Source organism: Octopus sinensis, linkage group LG13 (genome assembly GCF_006345805.1).
Source record: "Octopus sinensis linkage group LG13, ASM634580v1, whole genome shotgun sequence".
In the NCBI taxonomy this organism is placed as follows: domain Eukaryota; kingdom Metazoa; phylum Mollusca; class Cephalopoda; order Octopoda; family Octopodidae; genus Octopus; species Octopus sinensis.
In genome coordinates this window covers 59863388-59878259 of record NC_043009.1, presented here as the reverse complement: position 1 = coordinate 59878259, position 14872 = coordinate 59863388, and the positions used below count along the sequence as shown (strand labels likewise).

The 14872-nt window shown below is 38.0% G+C and overlaps 1 protein-coding gene across 2 annotated transcripts in view; it reads right to left on the bottom strand.

Annotated features, from left to right (window-relative positions):
* Positions 1-5507: 5507 nt before the first annotated feature.
* The window catches only part of LOC115218513 (magnesium transporter NIPA2), a 38678-nt gene continuing 29313 nt past the window's right edge, over positions 5508-14872 (bottom strand). For both annotated transcript variants that reach the window (XM_029788375.2, XM_029788374.2), the window contains exons 4-6: positions 12476-12566; positions 8572-8732; positions 5508-6726 (exon numbers count right to left, since the gene is read on the bottom strand). In XM_029788375.2, the coding sequence (XP_029644235.1) occupies positions 6110-6726; positions 8572-8732; positions 12476-12566 (869 nt within the window). In that variant the 3' untranslated portion in view covers positions 5508-6109. The remainder of the gene's footprint in view (positions 6727-8571; positions 8733-12475; positions 12567-14872) is intronic.

Genomic DNA, 14872 nt, shown 5'->3' with positions numbered 1-14872 from the left:
TGTGTACTGGGGTCGATCTAATCAACTGTCCCCATTCCCCCAAAACTTCGGGCCTTGTGCCCAGAGTAGAAAAGAATATATTACAAAATCTGGGCGAAATGCTTAGCAGTATTTCATCTGTCTTTACGTTCTGAGTTCAAATTCTGCCGAGGTCGACTTTGCCTTTCATCCTTTCAGGGTCGATAAATTAAGTACCAGTTGCATGCCAGGGTCGATCTAATTGACTGCACCCCTACACACCCCCAAAAGTTTGGGCCTAGTGCCTAGAGTAGAAAAGAATATTGGTTTTGTAAAAATTAACAACTTCCCCCTTTTCATCTGGCATGAACCGTAAATCCTCAAGTAAAATCCACATTTTTTTCCCCAAAATTTAAAGGTCAAAATCCCTAGTGCGTATTATATACGAGGTTAGAAATAAAAATTATTTTCTAAGCAATGTCCGAGTCTCTATTTGCTGTCCGGCAATGTTTATTCAGACGCATTTTGTGATGTCGGGCACGAAAATACCTTAAGCTAAGCTTGAAAGCAATGAAATCATAAAAGAATCATCCATAACTTGCAATAACCAACATTTATTAAACGTTATTACTGTTATTTCTTTATTTTCTGCAAACAAAATGCACAAAAAAGCTACACGTTTGCATTATGTTATATATACAATAATAATAAAGGATGTTACCGTATACTTTATTACAAACCAAGGACGTTATATAGACCTCCTTGACTCAAGTTAGAGAACAGGTGTGTATTATACACAAGGTTTGGGTTTTTCAGAGGTACAGCCCCCTAAAAATCCCCTGCGTATTATACTCAAGGGCGGACTATACTCGAGGATTTACGGTATTAGCAAAATAGGTGATTATGCTCATTTTCCTTTACTAAATCAAAATAGATGAACATCAATGGAATTTGTATCCTTGTGGTACCAGTGCCGGTGGCACATAAGAAAGCCATCTGAATGGGACCGTAGCCAGTACCGCAAACACCGTCCGAGCGTGGCCGTTTGCCACCTGTGTCGGTGGCACATAAAAACACCATCCGAGCGTGGCCGTCTGCCAGCCTCGTCTGGCACCTGTGTCGGTGGCACATAAAAACACCATCCGAGCGTGGCCGTCTGCCAGCCTCGTCTGGCACCTGTGTCGGTGGCACATAAAAACACCATCCGAGCGTGGCCGTTCGCCAGCCTCGTCTGGCACCTGTGTCGGTGGCACATAAAAACACCATCCGAGTGTGGCCATTTGCCAGCCTCGTCTGGCACCTGTGTCGGTGGCACATAAAATCACCCACTACACTCTCGGAGTGGTTGGCATTAGGAAGGGCATCCAGCTGTAGAAACACTGCCAGATCTGACTGGCCTGGTGCAGCCTTCGGGCTCCCCAGACCCCAGTTGAACCGTCCAACCCATGCTAGCATGGAAAGCGGACGTTAAACGACGATGATGATGATGATGATGTGTATACCTACAACATTTACGTTTGCACTGTTTTGCTTAGTTTGTTTCTTATTGATTATCAGCTGCCTTGTGCATGTATTATAGTTAAAATAATAGATTCAATAAGAAATCATTATTTCTAATATATTCATACAGGGCTAACATGGCTTATGATTAAGACACCAGATGACTAATAGACATGATGACTAAGGCATGTGGTGACTAATACACCTGGTGACAAAAGTACCTATTGACTGAAATATCTGATGATTATGCCATATTAATTGTCTTTTATCTGAATTTATATGGCAAATTTCCTTATACCTGTTGGTAAATGTGAGTGTAGAGATCATGTAACATACACACACACATATATATTATACATGGGGGTTGTTGGAAAGATAATACAGAAGCAGGTATAACTTGTTTTATTAACCGAGATAGATTTTTCAAATTGCACAGGCCGGTTGAGCAAATCTTCCGCTACACAAAGATGTTACTTAAAATGTGGTAAGAAGCTTGCTTCCTAATCACATCATTCTAGGTTCAGTCCCACTGCGTGGCACCTTGGGCAAGTGTCTTCTACTATAGCCTCGGGCTGACCAAAGCCTTGTGAGTGGATTTGGTAGACAGAAACTGAAAGAAGCTTGTCGTATGACTGCGTGTGTACCGTTGGCGATTTTATTTCCTCTGTCTTCCCTTCTCTGGATCTTTCCTTCTCCTATATTTCTGACGAAGAGCTCCGCTCGAAATGTTAAACCCTCCTTCTTTTCTTCTTTCCTGAGCGTCCAATAATACTATATTTGTTCCACGTCCTCGCGTTGTTGTGTTTTTTTGTGCTTTCTTGTTTGGATTAACTATATATATATATATATATGGATGTATGTATGTGTGTGTGTATATATGTTAGTGTGTTTGCGTTTGTCCCCCCAACATTGATTGACAACCGATGCTGGTGTGTTTACGTCCCCCGTAACTTAGCGGTTCAGCAAAAGAGACCGATAGAATAAGTACTAGACTTACAAAGAATAAGTCCTGGGGTCGAGTTGCTTGACTAAAGGCGGTGCTCCAGTATGGCCACAGTCAAATGACTGAAACAAGTAAAAGAGAAACACAAAAGGCAAATTCATTGACTGTAAATTTTAGTGTTTATTTATAAGATGATAACATAATGATAATAACGATGATGATGATGATTATTATAAATCCTCATGAGTATTATTATTATTATTATCAACAACTATTAAAACTTGGGATAAAAATGTAAAAATCTCAACAATAAAAATACGAAACAAATTCCAAATTTTTTCAAAATTTGGCAGAAAAGTGAAAATGTCTTTACAAACGCTCAATATACATGCATACACACATGCATGTATATATATATGTGTGTGGGTGTGTGTGTATACATATTTATATTCTTTTATTCATTTCAGCCATGCGGCTGCGGTCATGCCAGAACACTATATATATATATAACACATACTTTCATATATATTTGTATACACAATGCACATGCTTACACAAACTCACATTCAAGTATGCACACACACACACGTCTATATATGTATGTATATATGTGTATGTATGTATGTATGTATGTATGTATATATATATATATATATATATATATATACATACATACACACACACACATACGTAGATATATACACACATACCCCCACACATATATACACACTTTTTTTTTTTTATAAATGCACAATCATACATAACAAACAACCAAATTTTGATTGAAAGAGCAATCAATGCATTTGAGGGGGGATATAAAATATCCTTCTACATGGAAAAGGTCGACAGTGTCTCTATAGCTTCACTGAGGTCAGGTTTCATTAAAATGTGTGCTGATATAAAGTCAGTCATCAGCAAAACTTTGAAAACACAGCCAACTCTCTTCCTTATGCATGCAATGAATGTATGTGTGTTCCTATATATATACATATATATATATATATATATACATATATATATATATATATATACATACACATATATGTATTACAGCCAAGGATTCTAGTCAACACACAAGACAGCCATTATGCTCCCCCCCCCACAAAACACCACCACGTGGACTCTCGAAACTAGAAAGAAACAATTATGAACTTTTTTTTATTATTACACTTCATTTTTAAAAATATTTTTGATAAGGTTCGTTTTTTCAAGAAGAACCGAAACATGTAAAATCTCTAAGAAAATTAAAATTTATTTTATATAGTGGCGTTTTCAAACTTCTTTTTAAATAAATATATATATATATATATATATAGGTATGTTGTGTATTCCTATATATATAAGAATTTTTTGCATAATAAGATAAAAAAACCAAGGCTGTGTAGATATTAGAGCATTTATAGATAGGTCTAATATCTACACAGCCTTGGCTTTTTATCTTATTACGCAAAAAATTCTTACATACACATGCTGACATAGAACCAACGTTGAACCCTTTATTCGCAATATTACCGAATCTGGAACTTAACTATGGTCTGTCTATAGCACTTATTCAGCATTACCTGACACCTTTGGGTCTCAGTGACACCATTATCTCTTTGTTTTATATATATATATATATAGGTATGTTGGTGCAAACAGGTAAAACAAAACTCAAAATAAGAGTACATGTATATTCTTATTAATATTTAGTAGAAGCAACAGAGTGACTCAAGGTCCGAGGGTTTCATGCGTTGGCAGTTATAAGTGCCAAAGCATAAAATTCTCAGACCTTCAGCCACTCTGCTACTTCTGCTAAACATTAATATATATATATATATATATACATATATATATTTACAGGGTGGCCCAAAAGTAGGTTTACAATTATTCAACTGTCTCTTTCGCATTCGTATATAAACAGTTTAGATCTTAATTATAATAAAGATATGAAACCATTATTCTATGCTAATTTAGTTAATTTTGTCAAGCTCATTTTTCAGTTTGTAAGACAGAAATTTATATGTAATAAAATATTTTAAAAGAAATTTAAAGTGTCTACGTGATAACTGTAACCCTGCTTTTGGGCCATCCTATATATGCACAAACACACAGGCACTGACACACATAGCAATACATACATATATATATATATATAGAGAGAGAGAGAGAGAGAGAGATATAGAGATGCAGTATATATATATATATGTATATATATATATGTATATTTGGGGCTACATCCACTAGGTGGATAACCATACGCTAGAAGAAGATCACATACGATCTAACTACAAAGAAAGAATGTTCTCCAGAGAAATTTCTCTGGAGAACATTCTTTCTTTGTAGTTAGATCGTATGTGATCTTCTTCTAGCATATGGTTATCCACCTAGTGGTTGTAGCCCCAAATATACAGATGTATTGAAATTCTTTCTGATTCTTCAAATTTTTTTTATATATGCTAGGCTACTGGTTTTAAATTGATATTAATTAAATTAATATTCAATTTATCTCCCTCATTATTTAAATTATATATATATATATATATTGTATTGCATTGCATTAAAACTAAGTTGTGTACATTTGTATTAAATATATTTGTGTTAATTTACAATAAAAAGTATTTTCATGTTTGAGTATACAAAATCAGACTGAATATAAATGTACACACTGTATTAGTGCACCTTTAATTAGATACACATAATACATATTATTTAACATATCATATATAAATACATATATACACATGTAAATGTCGGATATATACATATATACATGTAAATGTTGAACATATATATATAAATATATATATATATACACACACAAACATAAATGTTGAATATGTGTATGTGTATAAACACATGCACAGAAGGATTTCAGGTGATGTATGTAAAAGAAATATAAAGTATTGTTCATATGGTGTAGTGTACATGTGTACCTGTAGTGTGTGTATGTGAGTGAGTGTAGAGTTGAGTGTGTGTATGTGTGTGTGTGTGTGTGTGTAGTTTTATTCTACTTTCTGTTGTAGGACCTTTATGATACATATATGGATTCTTTGGTAAAATACCACTGAGATGGTCAACATTTGAGACACTGTCTCTTCCAACATTGACCAGTGACCAGATTTTATCTCATTAAATATAACAAATTTGAATAAATTGGTTTTTCTTCTTTTCCTCTTTTTTTTTCTTTTTTCTTTCATTTTTCTGGAACTTTCCAGGGAGCAACAAGATATGGGCTGCTAGGTTTTCTTCTTTTTTGACTTTTTTTTAAACAAGGACAAATTTTGGCTTCTGACCAGTGACCTAGTGGTTCTGGACAATGACCAGAGCCTTGATTGTACTAGACTCTGATACTGTCCTGATGATGCTAGCCACATATCTCTGGCCTGGAACTGCTGGATACAGACCAATATGATCTGCAAAGTGATTGCTGGTCAAGTGACCACCAGCAGGTACTGGTCACTGACCAGTGTTCAGTAGGCAGTACACGTCAAACAAGTGTTTTATGACATTTGACAATAAACACTTATCACTGACACTGAGAGCAATCAATCGGTCAGTGGAAACTACCTTGGCTCAAATTTACCATTCAAAAGGCTGACAGCCAGCAACCAGAAGATGGTACTGTCGGTGGCCAGTTGAGGGTACTTCCAGTGGTCCGTGGTTAAACAGAGAGCCATATATAAACTGAACAGTAGATATGACAGAGAGCGTCATGGGAATAAAAATTTAATAGTTGTAGTTGATGTCGCTGGAGTGCGACAGAAGCAAGTTCTGACAGTCATCGTGTTTGATGGAGATCAGCTTGGTGTCGTTGTTGAGGTGATTGAGTGCCGGATTGTAGTCGACCTTCTTTGAGCTTGGCAAATTACTGAGGCTGATGTTCATGTCTTTGAAAGCGTTGAGTAGGAAGATTCCGGCAATGATCGTCATGAAGCCGCACATGTTGCCAATAATGTCCAACAGGTCCATATTGACCCACTCCTTGAAGAGGATCAGCGAGGCGACCATCACTGAAGATGTGAACAGGACATAGTAAATAGGAGTGACCACTGCTGTGTTGAATGTATCTAATGATCGGTTGAGGTAGTTCAGCTGCAACACTATACAAGTGGCGACCACTATCACCAATAACCATGACAACCAGTTCAGCAAGATGTTCATCTCTCCAGACGCGGTCTGCTTCATTGCCACACCCAGCCCTTTGCAGCCCATCACGGTGAAAGTGCCAAGCAGTGAGCAGATTCCAATGTAGAGAAAGACGTTTTTGTTACCATACTGAGGCACGTAGTAGATAATGAGAATAGTTGTGGTAAATGCCACCAAGGTCGCATAGATGAGAAACACTGAAAATAAAAAAAATGAAAAGAGAAAAATAGAGTGGAGAAATCATACAGAATTAGGGGTGCAAATACACATAAATAAGTAGTTCCTGACTGCATGACTCAATTTGTTCCTAATTAACATTTATTAATTGTTTGCTAAAATTATAAACAAGAGCCTCAAATTCTTGTTAGGTTCATTAGTCTTGGAGTGTCTTTCACTGATGAGATACAGCAGTGTTGAAATACTGGGTGTCTCAGAATCCCTTATGCTAATGAATCATCGTAAAGTTGTTCAGTGACAAAACACAACAACGATTAACATATTCAGATTCGTATGTGCAGGAAAGTATTGAGAACAAATAAGCAAATAACCAAACAGGGAATTTGGAAAACTAAAAGTATTTAAGACAAAGAAATGAGTCACAAATAAAAACAGTCAAAGATGTCTTGTTAACATTTACTTGCTGGCAATAGAATGGTACACTGAACTGATGCAGATAAGATGGTGCCAAGCAAAGGAGGCTAGAATTTGTTGACTCTCAATAATGTAATTTGGCCTTCAGCTCAATTAGGACATTCTTTTGAGGCAGGCAGTTTTAAGTTATTAAGCAAATTTTTCCAAAATTATAAAAGATAAATTTTATATTTTTACTACAAAATAATTCTCATGAAAATACACATATAAATAAAAAAAAAAAACCGGAGAACAACAACCAACATAAACTAGGAAATATTTTTTCCATCCGATCGTGGCCATTTGCCAGCCTCCTCTGGCACCTGTGCCGGTGGCATGTAAAAAGCACCCACTACACTCATGGAGTGGTTGGCGTTAGGAAGGACATCCAGCTGTAGAAACACTGCCAGATCAGACTGGAGCCTGGTGCAGCCTCCTGGCTTCCCGGACCCCAGCTGAACCATCCAACCCATGCTAGCATGGAAAGCGGACGTATGATGATGATGATGATTCCCAGGCCGATTCTCATGGCTTCTGAGGTTAACTGATTGGAAGTGTTATCATGTACATTGTTTTGCTTTGGTATAAAAGATGGGCTACAGCAAATATTCTGCTCAATACCAAGAGATTTGCTTGTCAGTTGATTGACCATAACCAGTTGACCAAGTCCCTTAGTGGCAGACGATATGTGCATTTCTGATCACAAGCAGAAGTAGTTGGAGAGTATCATAGCCATGTGTTGAGAGGAATTCTTAGGGGTTTGAATAATTCACCTCTAAAAATATGGGCGTTTTGTTCAACATCCTTAAACAACCCTTATTCAGGTACATTTTGAGCGAGATGAGCTACATGACCTGAAGAAAATTCTGACTGGACCCCCACCTGCAAGGTTATGTGTGGTTTATCTTGATACATCACCATGTCACACACATATGGTTGTGAAGCATGTGCCGTTATACCCTTATTAGATGGGTAGTCATGATGGGTATACTGGGCTTTGTATATTTGCACCCCAGTGTCACTTTGATGGCATGCGCTGCTCTCTCGCTTAATAATAATCCTTTCTACTATAGGGACAAGGCTTGAAATTTTGGCGGATGGCAGCTAATAGATTTAAATGACTTCAGTTACTGAGTGGTATTTATTTATCGACCCTGAAAAGATGAGAAGCAAAGTTGACCTTGATGGCATTTAAACACAGAATAGAAAGGCAGAAGAAATGTCATTGATTAACAATAATAATAATAATACCGATCATGCTTCAAGAACCATGTGGAGGACTCTTGCAGTTCAAAGAAATAATGATGAATTTTTTGTTTTTTTGATGGAACACCAACAAAATCCATCATTGCCTGGAACTGCAAGAGTCCTCCTCCTTCTCTTCCTCTGAAGGAAGACAGAAACTAACTTACCTGGTTGTCTGAGTTTTTCTTCTAATTCTTCCATGCTAGCCACTTCCTGCTCTTTAGGTGAATGAATAACCATTATAGTGGAACCAAGAATTGCCAAAGTACATCCAATCTTCCCCAATAGATTCAGGTGTTCCTTCAAGACCCTAGATGCCAGCAACGCACTGTCAAATAAACAGAAATAGACAATCAACGTACAATAAATAAAATCTGAAATATATATAAGTACAAACACACACACACACATATCATCATCATCATCATTTAGCGTCTGTTTTCCATGCTAGCATGGGTTAGACGGTTCAACTGGGGTCTGTGAAGCCGGAAGGCTGCATCAGGCCCAGTCAGATCTGGCAGTGTTTCTACGGCTGGATGCCCTTCCTAACGCCAACCACTCCGTGAGTGTAGTGGGTGCTTTTTACGTGCCACCTGCACAGGTGCCAGATGGAGCTGGCAAACGGCCATGAACGGATGGTGCTTTTACGTGCCACTGGCATGGGGGCCAGGCGAGGCTAGCAGCGAATACAAGCGGATGGTGCTTTTACGTGCCATATATATGCACATATATATATTCAGCATGTTGACCATTTCGACACATCCTGCATCCGTCCCACAGGATGTTGTACATTGGGTTGCACTGAATCAATCTGTGCAGGCTCTGTCACTTCAGGTTCTTGGTGTATAAAAACATCCCACTAGATATACTGTGATCTCCTTGGTGTGTTGTTCTGGCGAGTTGTACATGGATATACTTAAAGCGTACAAACATACAGGTGCAGGAGTGGCTGTGTGGTAAGTAGCTTGCTTACTAACCACATGGTTCCAGGTTCAGTCCCACTGCATGGCACCTTGGGCAAGTGTCTTCTACTATAGCCGCGGGCCGACCAAAGCCTTGTGAGTGGTTTTGGTAGACGGAAACTGAAAGAAGCCCGTCGTATATATGTATGTATATATATATATATATATGTGTGTGTGTATATGTTTGAGTGTTTATGTGTTTGTGTTTGTCCCCCAACATCACTTGACAACCAATGCTAGTGTGTTTACGTCCCCGTAACTTAGCGATTCAGCAAAAGAGACCGATAGAATAAGTACTAGGTTTACAAAGAATAAGTCGTGGGGTTGATTTGCTCGACTAAAGGCTGTGCTCCAGCATGGCCACAGTCAAATGACTGAAACAAGTAAAAGAGTATACACTGTAACTGTACCACAATGTACACTGTAAGTGCACCAATGTACAACGAACCAGAACAACATACCAAGGAGATCACAGTATATCTAGGGGGATAGTTTTCTACACCCAAGCACCTGAAGTGACACAGCTTGCACTGAGTGAAGTAATGCAACCTGATGCACAATATCCTGTGGGAGAGATACAAGATGTGTCGAAACGATTGTTGTGCTGAGTAAAGACTTGTTACTAAATCCATCTTCCATTTCTTTATCAACAATAAACTCAACAGACCTTGCAGATTTCCTGACATAGATCCAGTGAAAATTATAGCATACCTGTAGATGACATCAGGTAGCCCAAACAGTGAATGTGCTTTATTTGACACACCAATAGACATACACCTTAAAGTCCAAATAGTTACATATACCCGTTACATATAGGCGCAGGAGTGGCTGTGTGGTAAGTAGCTTGTTTACCAACCACAAGATTCCGGGTTCAGTCCCACTGCGTGGCACCTTGGGCAAGTGCCTTCTACTATACCCTCGGGCCGACCAAAGCCTTGTGAGTGGATTTGGTAGATGGAAACTGAAAGAAGCCCGTCGTATATATATATATATATATATATATATATATATATATATGCGTGTGTGTGTTTGTGTGTCTGTGTTTGTCCCCCTAGTGTTGCTTGACAACCGATGCTGGTGTGCTTACGTCCCCGTTACTTAGCGGTTCGGCAAAAGAGACCGATAGAATAAGTACTGGGCTTACAAAAGAATAAGTCCCGGGGTCGAGTTGCTCGATTAAAGGCGGTGCTCCAGCATGGCCGCAGTCATATGACTGAAACAAGTAAAAGAGTAAAGAGTAAAAAGAGTATACCCATATATATATATACACACATAATATTGAGGTTATAAGAGATAATGGTGTCGTTGAGACCCAAAGGTGTCAGGTAATGCTGAATAAGTGCTATAGACAGACCCATACATATCTTACATCTATTTTCTTTCCTCCACCTCACTCTCTATTTTGTATCACATCTAAACTAACTATGACTTAATTTTCCTCTCACACCGTCTCTGATGAAGGGATATTATTAATTAATATTCTAGAAACAGCTGTAAGACCAATCTATAAATGCTCTAATATCTATACAGCCTTGGTTTTTTTTATCTTATTACGCACAAAAGTGTTATATATATACACATATAATATATGTATCATCATCATCATTTAACATCCGTTGTCTATGGCTTGATAAGGGCTGGTAAGCTGAAAAGCTGCACTAGATTCCAGTCTGATTTGGCATGGTTTCTACAGCTGGGTGCCCTTCCTAATGCCAACCACTCTGAGTGCAATGGGTGCTACATGAATATACAGTAAAATACTCTGTCTGCATCCATGTATCATCACAGAATCCCATCAAGTTCTTGGTCAATATTTTTATTGACTAAGGCGGTGAGCTGGCAGAAACATTAGCACGCCGGGTGAAATGCTTAGCGGTATTTCGTCTGTCTTTACATTCTAAGGTCAAATTCTGCCGAGGTCAACTTTGTTTTTCATCCTTTCGGGGTCGATTAAATAAGTACCAGTTATGCACTGGGTTCGATATAATCAACTTAATCCGTTTGTCTGTCCTTATATGTCCTCTGTGTTTAGCCCCTTGTGGGTAGTAAAGAAATAGGTATTTCGTCTGTCTTTACATTCTAAGTTCAAATTCTGCCGAGGTCAACTTTGTTTCTCATCCTTTCGGGGTTGATAAATTAAGTACCAGTTGCATACTGGGGTTGATCTAATTGACTGGCCTCCTCCCCAAAATTTCGGGCCTTGTGCCTAGAGTAGAAAAGAATAATTTTATTGACGTTTTGTGGCAACAAACAGATATGGCATGAATTTTCAGCTGGTGTCAGCCTGTGGTGGGTAACTTTTCCCACAAGACAACATGAACTAAACACTGAAACCTAACATATTAGCTAGTAATTTCTGCTGCTGTTTACAACCATGTTTTATTCCACAGTGTGGAACCTACAAACAGCTGATGAGTAGACTGGGTTGTTGTGACTTAGGGGTTAAATTTTAATCTTTTAGCATTTAAACAGACCATATCCATCCCAATTGTTCTAGGTGTTTTATGTTCAAACTGGCCATATCTGGCCTGTCACACCTACCTGACAATGTCATACAAACCATAAACAATGACATCAATGAAATCTCAAAGCTATGAGATAATGTGAGATTAATTTAAAACAATGAGAATAAACAAGCATTACATTTAAGAGAGTAATCTGAATGCTAAAGGGTTAAACCCTAACAGAAAAAGTGAATGTAGTCCCAAATTACTCTCTGACATGAATCATCATCATCATCGTTTAACATCCACTTTCCATGCTAGTATGGGTTGGACGATTTTGACTGAGGGCTGGCAAACCAGATGGTTGCACCAGGCTCCAATCTTGATCTTGCAGAGTTTCTACAGCTGGATGCCCTTCCTAACGCCAACCACTCCGAGAGTGTAGTGGGTGCTTTTTATGTGCCACCGGCACGGGGGCCAGTCAGGTGGTACTGGCAACAACCTCACTCGAATCTTTTTACACATGTCACTGGCACAAGTGCCAGTAAGGCGATGCTGGTAACGATCACACTCGAATGGTGCCTTTTAAGTGCCACTGGCATGGAAGCTGGTTAGCCACTCTGTCAACGATCACATTCTTTCAAGCAAGCAATATTTTTTCTTACCTCACAAGTACACTCAGAGCCCCAAGAGGGGTGACAAGTGTCGCAGGTGCAAAAGCATATGCTGCAAAGTTTGCTATTTCACCAAGGGACACTGAAACAAAAAAACAACAACATTAAAGTCAAGGTCGGGATTACATGCGTACACACACACACTGTAAAAATTCATGTTCACTAGGACCAAGTTTATCCAGCTACATGATATATGGTATGGTCTGGCCATGCTAAATAAGTCATCAGTTGAAATATGAAGTCCAACTCAAAGATAAATTTTCAATTTCTTTCTTTCTACTCTCTGCGTTGAGCACCCTCACTCCTACTATCAGTAAATATTCCATTACTATTCTTAAACTTTCCTTGACATAATAACCTCAATCTAACATGTATATATCTGAGAATGGAAACAAAGGAAAAGGTAAATAAAGACTACATATGTTTCAAAGCTAAACAATGTAGGTTACATAACCTGTAAAACACACGAAATCTGTTTAGTCAATCCTCAGATCTGATTACCTTTGATAGTGTTTCTACAGCTGGATGCCCTTCCTAATGCCAACCACTCTGTGAGTGTAGTGGGTGCTTTTTATGTGCCACTGACACAGGTGCCAGACGAGGCAATAATTATTATTAAAATTATAATTTAGGGTATCTAAGAGATACCTCAATGCTGGAAATAGCAGCCAAAACTTGACTCTAAAACCACATTAAATGTTCATACAGCACCTCTCTCCTGGTGCTGTATGAACTTTTAATGTGGTTTTAGAGTCAAGTTTTGACTGCTATTTCAAGTGTGGTGGTATCTCTTAGATACCCTAAATTATAATATATATATATATATAATATATATATATATATATATTATATATATATATATATATATATATATATATACACACACACATATTTGTGTGTGCATGTCTGTGTTTGTCTCCAACTACCACTTAACTGGTGTTGCTTTGTTTACATCCCTTTAACTTAACAGTTCTGCAAAAAAGGCTGACAGAATAATACCAGTTCTTAAAAAAAAAATTTTAATTATAAAAAAAACTACTGGATTAGATTAATTCAACTAAAACTCTTCAAAGCAGTACTCCAGTATGGCCACATTCAAATGACTGAAACAAGGAAAAGACAAAATATATTCTTTGTTATTCTTTTATCTTTTACTTGTTTCAGTCATGAAAATGTGGTCACACTGGGGCACCACCTTGGATTATTGTTTAATTGTTTTTATATTTCTCCAACACCACTAACACGACTGAATACCGCTATTCCCCACACTATTTCAAATACCTACCCCCACACCACCACCATCACCACCACCTCTTTACAAAGGCAAATTCTATTCGATTTTCCTTTCGACACAGAGCAAGCTGTGAGACAAAACCCTGAGTTTGTGTCCAACTTTGCAGCTGTTCCTACTTCATATTGAGTTCTTCACTAAGTTGAGTTTATTTCTTCCAAAAGAACAATACATTACACAGCTAGACATAATTACTTACATAATTGCATAATATACAGCATTGTGTTACAGAGTTGCTCAGGTGAGCTTTGCTCCAACAGACTAATGTCCAAACTGGCTCCAGCTGTTACCATCAAGTCTTTTACGTTATCATACAAAACACAACTATGAATTGTTGTATTTAGGAATGGTCATTTTACCAGTTTAGCCAATAAAAACACACGCACTATATATTTGGTGTTACTTTGCTTCAGCGTTATTTATTTTTTTTACATTAATCTTAATCTTATTTCGGCCAGAGTTCTTTCGTCACACTCCTGTGATCGCATCAGCGTTCTTTTTAGCTTTTCAGCTACACAAATACATAAACGTAACAACTATGAATTCTTTTTGAAGAAAATAATGTGTGTGTGTGTGTTTTTGGTCTGATTTGAAAGAAAATTGGCTGCAAGAATTACAATACTAAATTGACCTATATCCAGGCAGAATAACAACAGGAAACAAAAGTAACCACCCTACTCAATACCAGGACATCCTTTATTATAGATATCTAAGGTCAACAACAGCCAACCCATCCTCTAACACGATAGCAACTTCACACCATATAGAGTAATAATGACAACCATTCCAGCCGATATCAAAGTAGCTTTTTAAAATGACAAGTCAAAAGAGAACAGCAGCTACAGGAGACAAGTCTTGTATAACTGTTCTTGTGCATTGTTGCCACTTCTAGTTTATATCATGGTACAATCACCATCATCATCGTCGTTTTCCATGCTAGCATGGGTTGGACGGTTTGACTGGGGTCTGGAAAGCCAGGAGACCGCACCAAGCTCCAGTCTAATCTGGCAATGTTTCTACAGCTGGATGCCCTTCCTAATGCCAACCACTCCGTGAGTGTAGTGGGTGCTTTTTACATGCCACCAGCACAGGTGCCA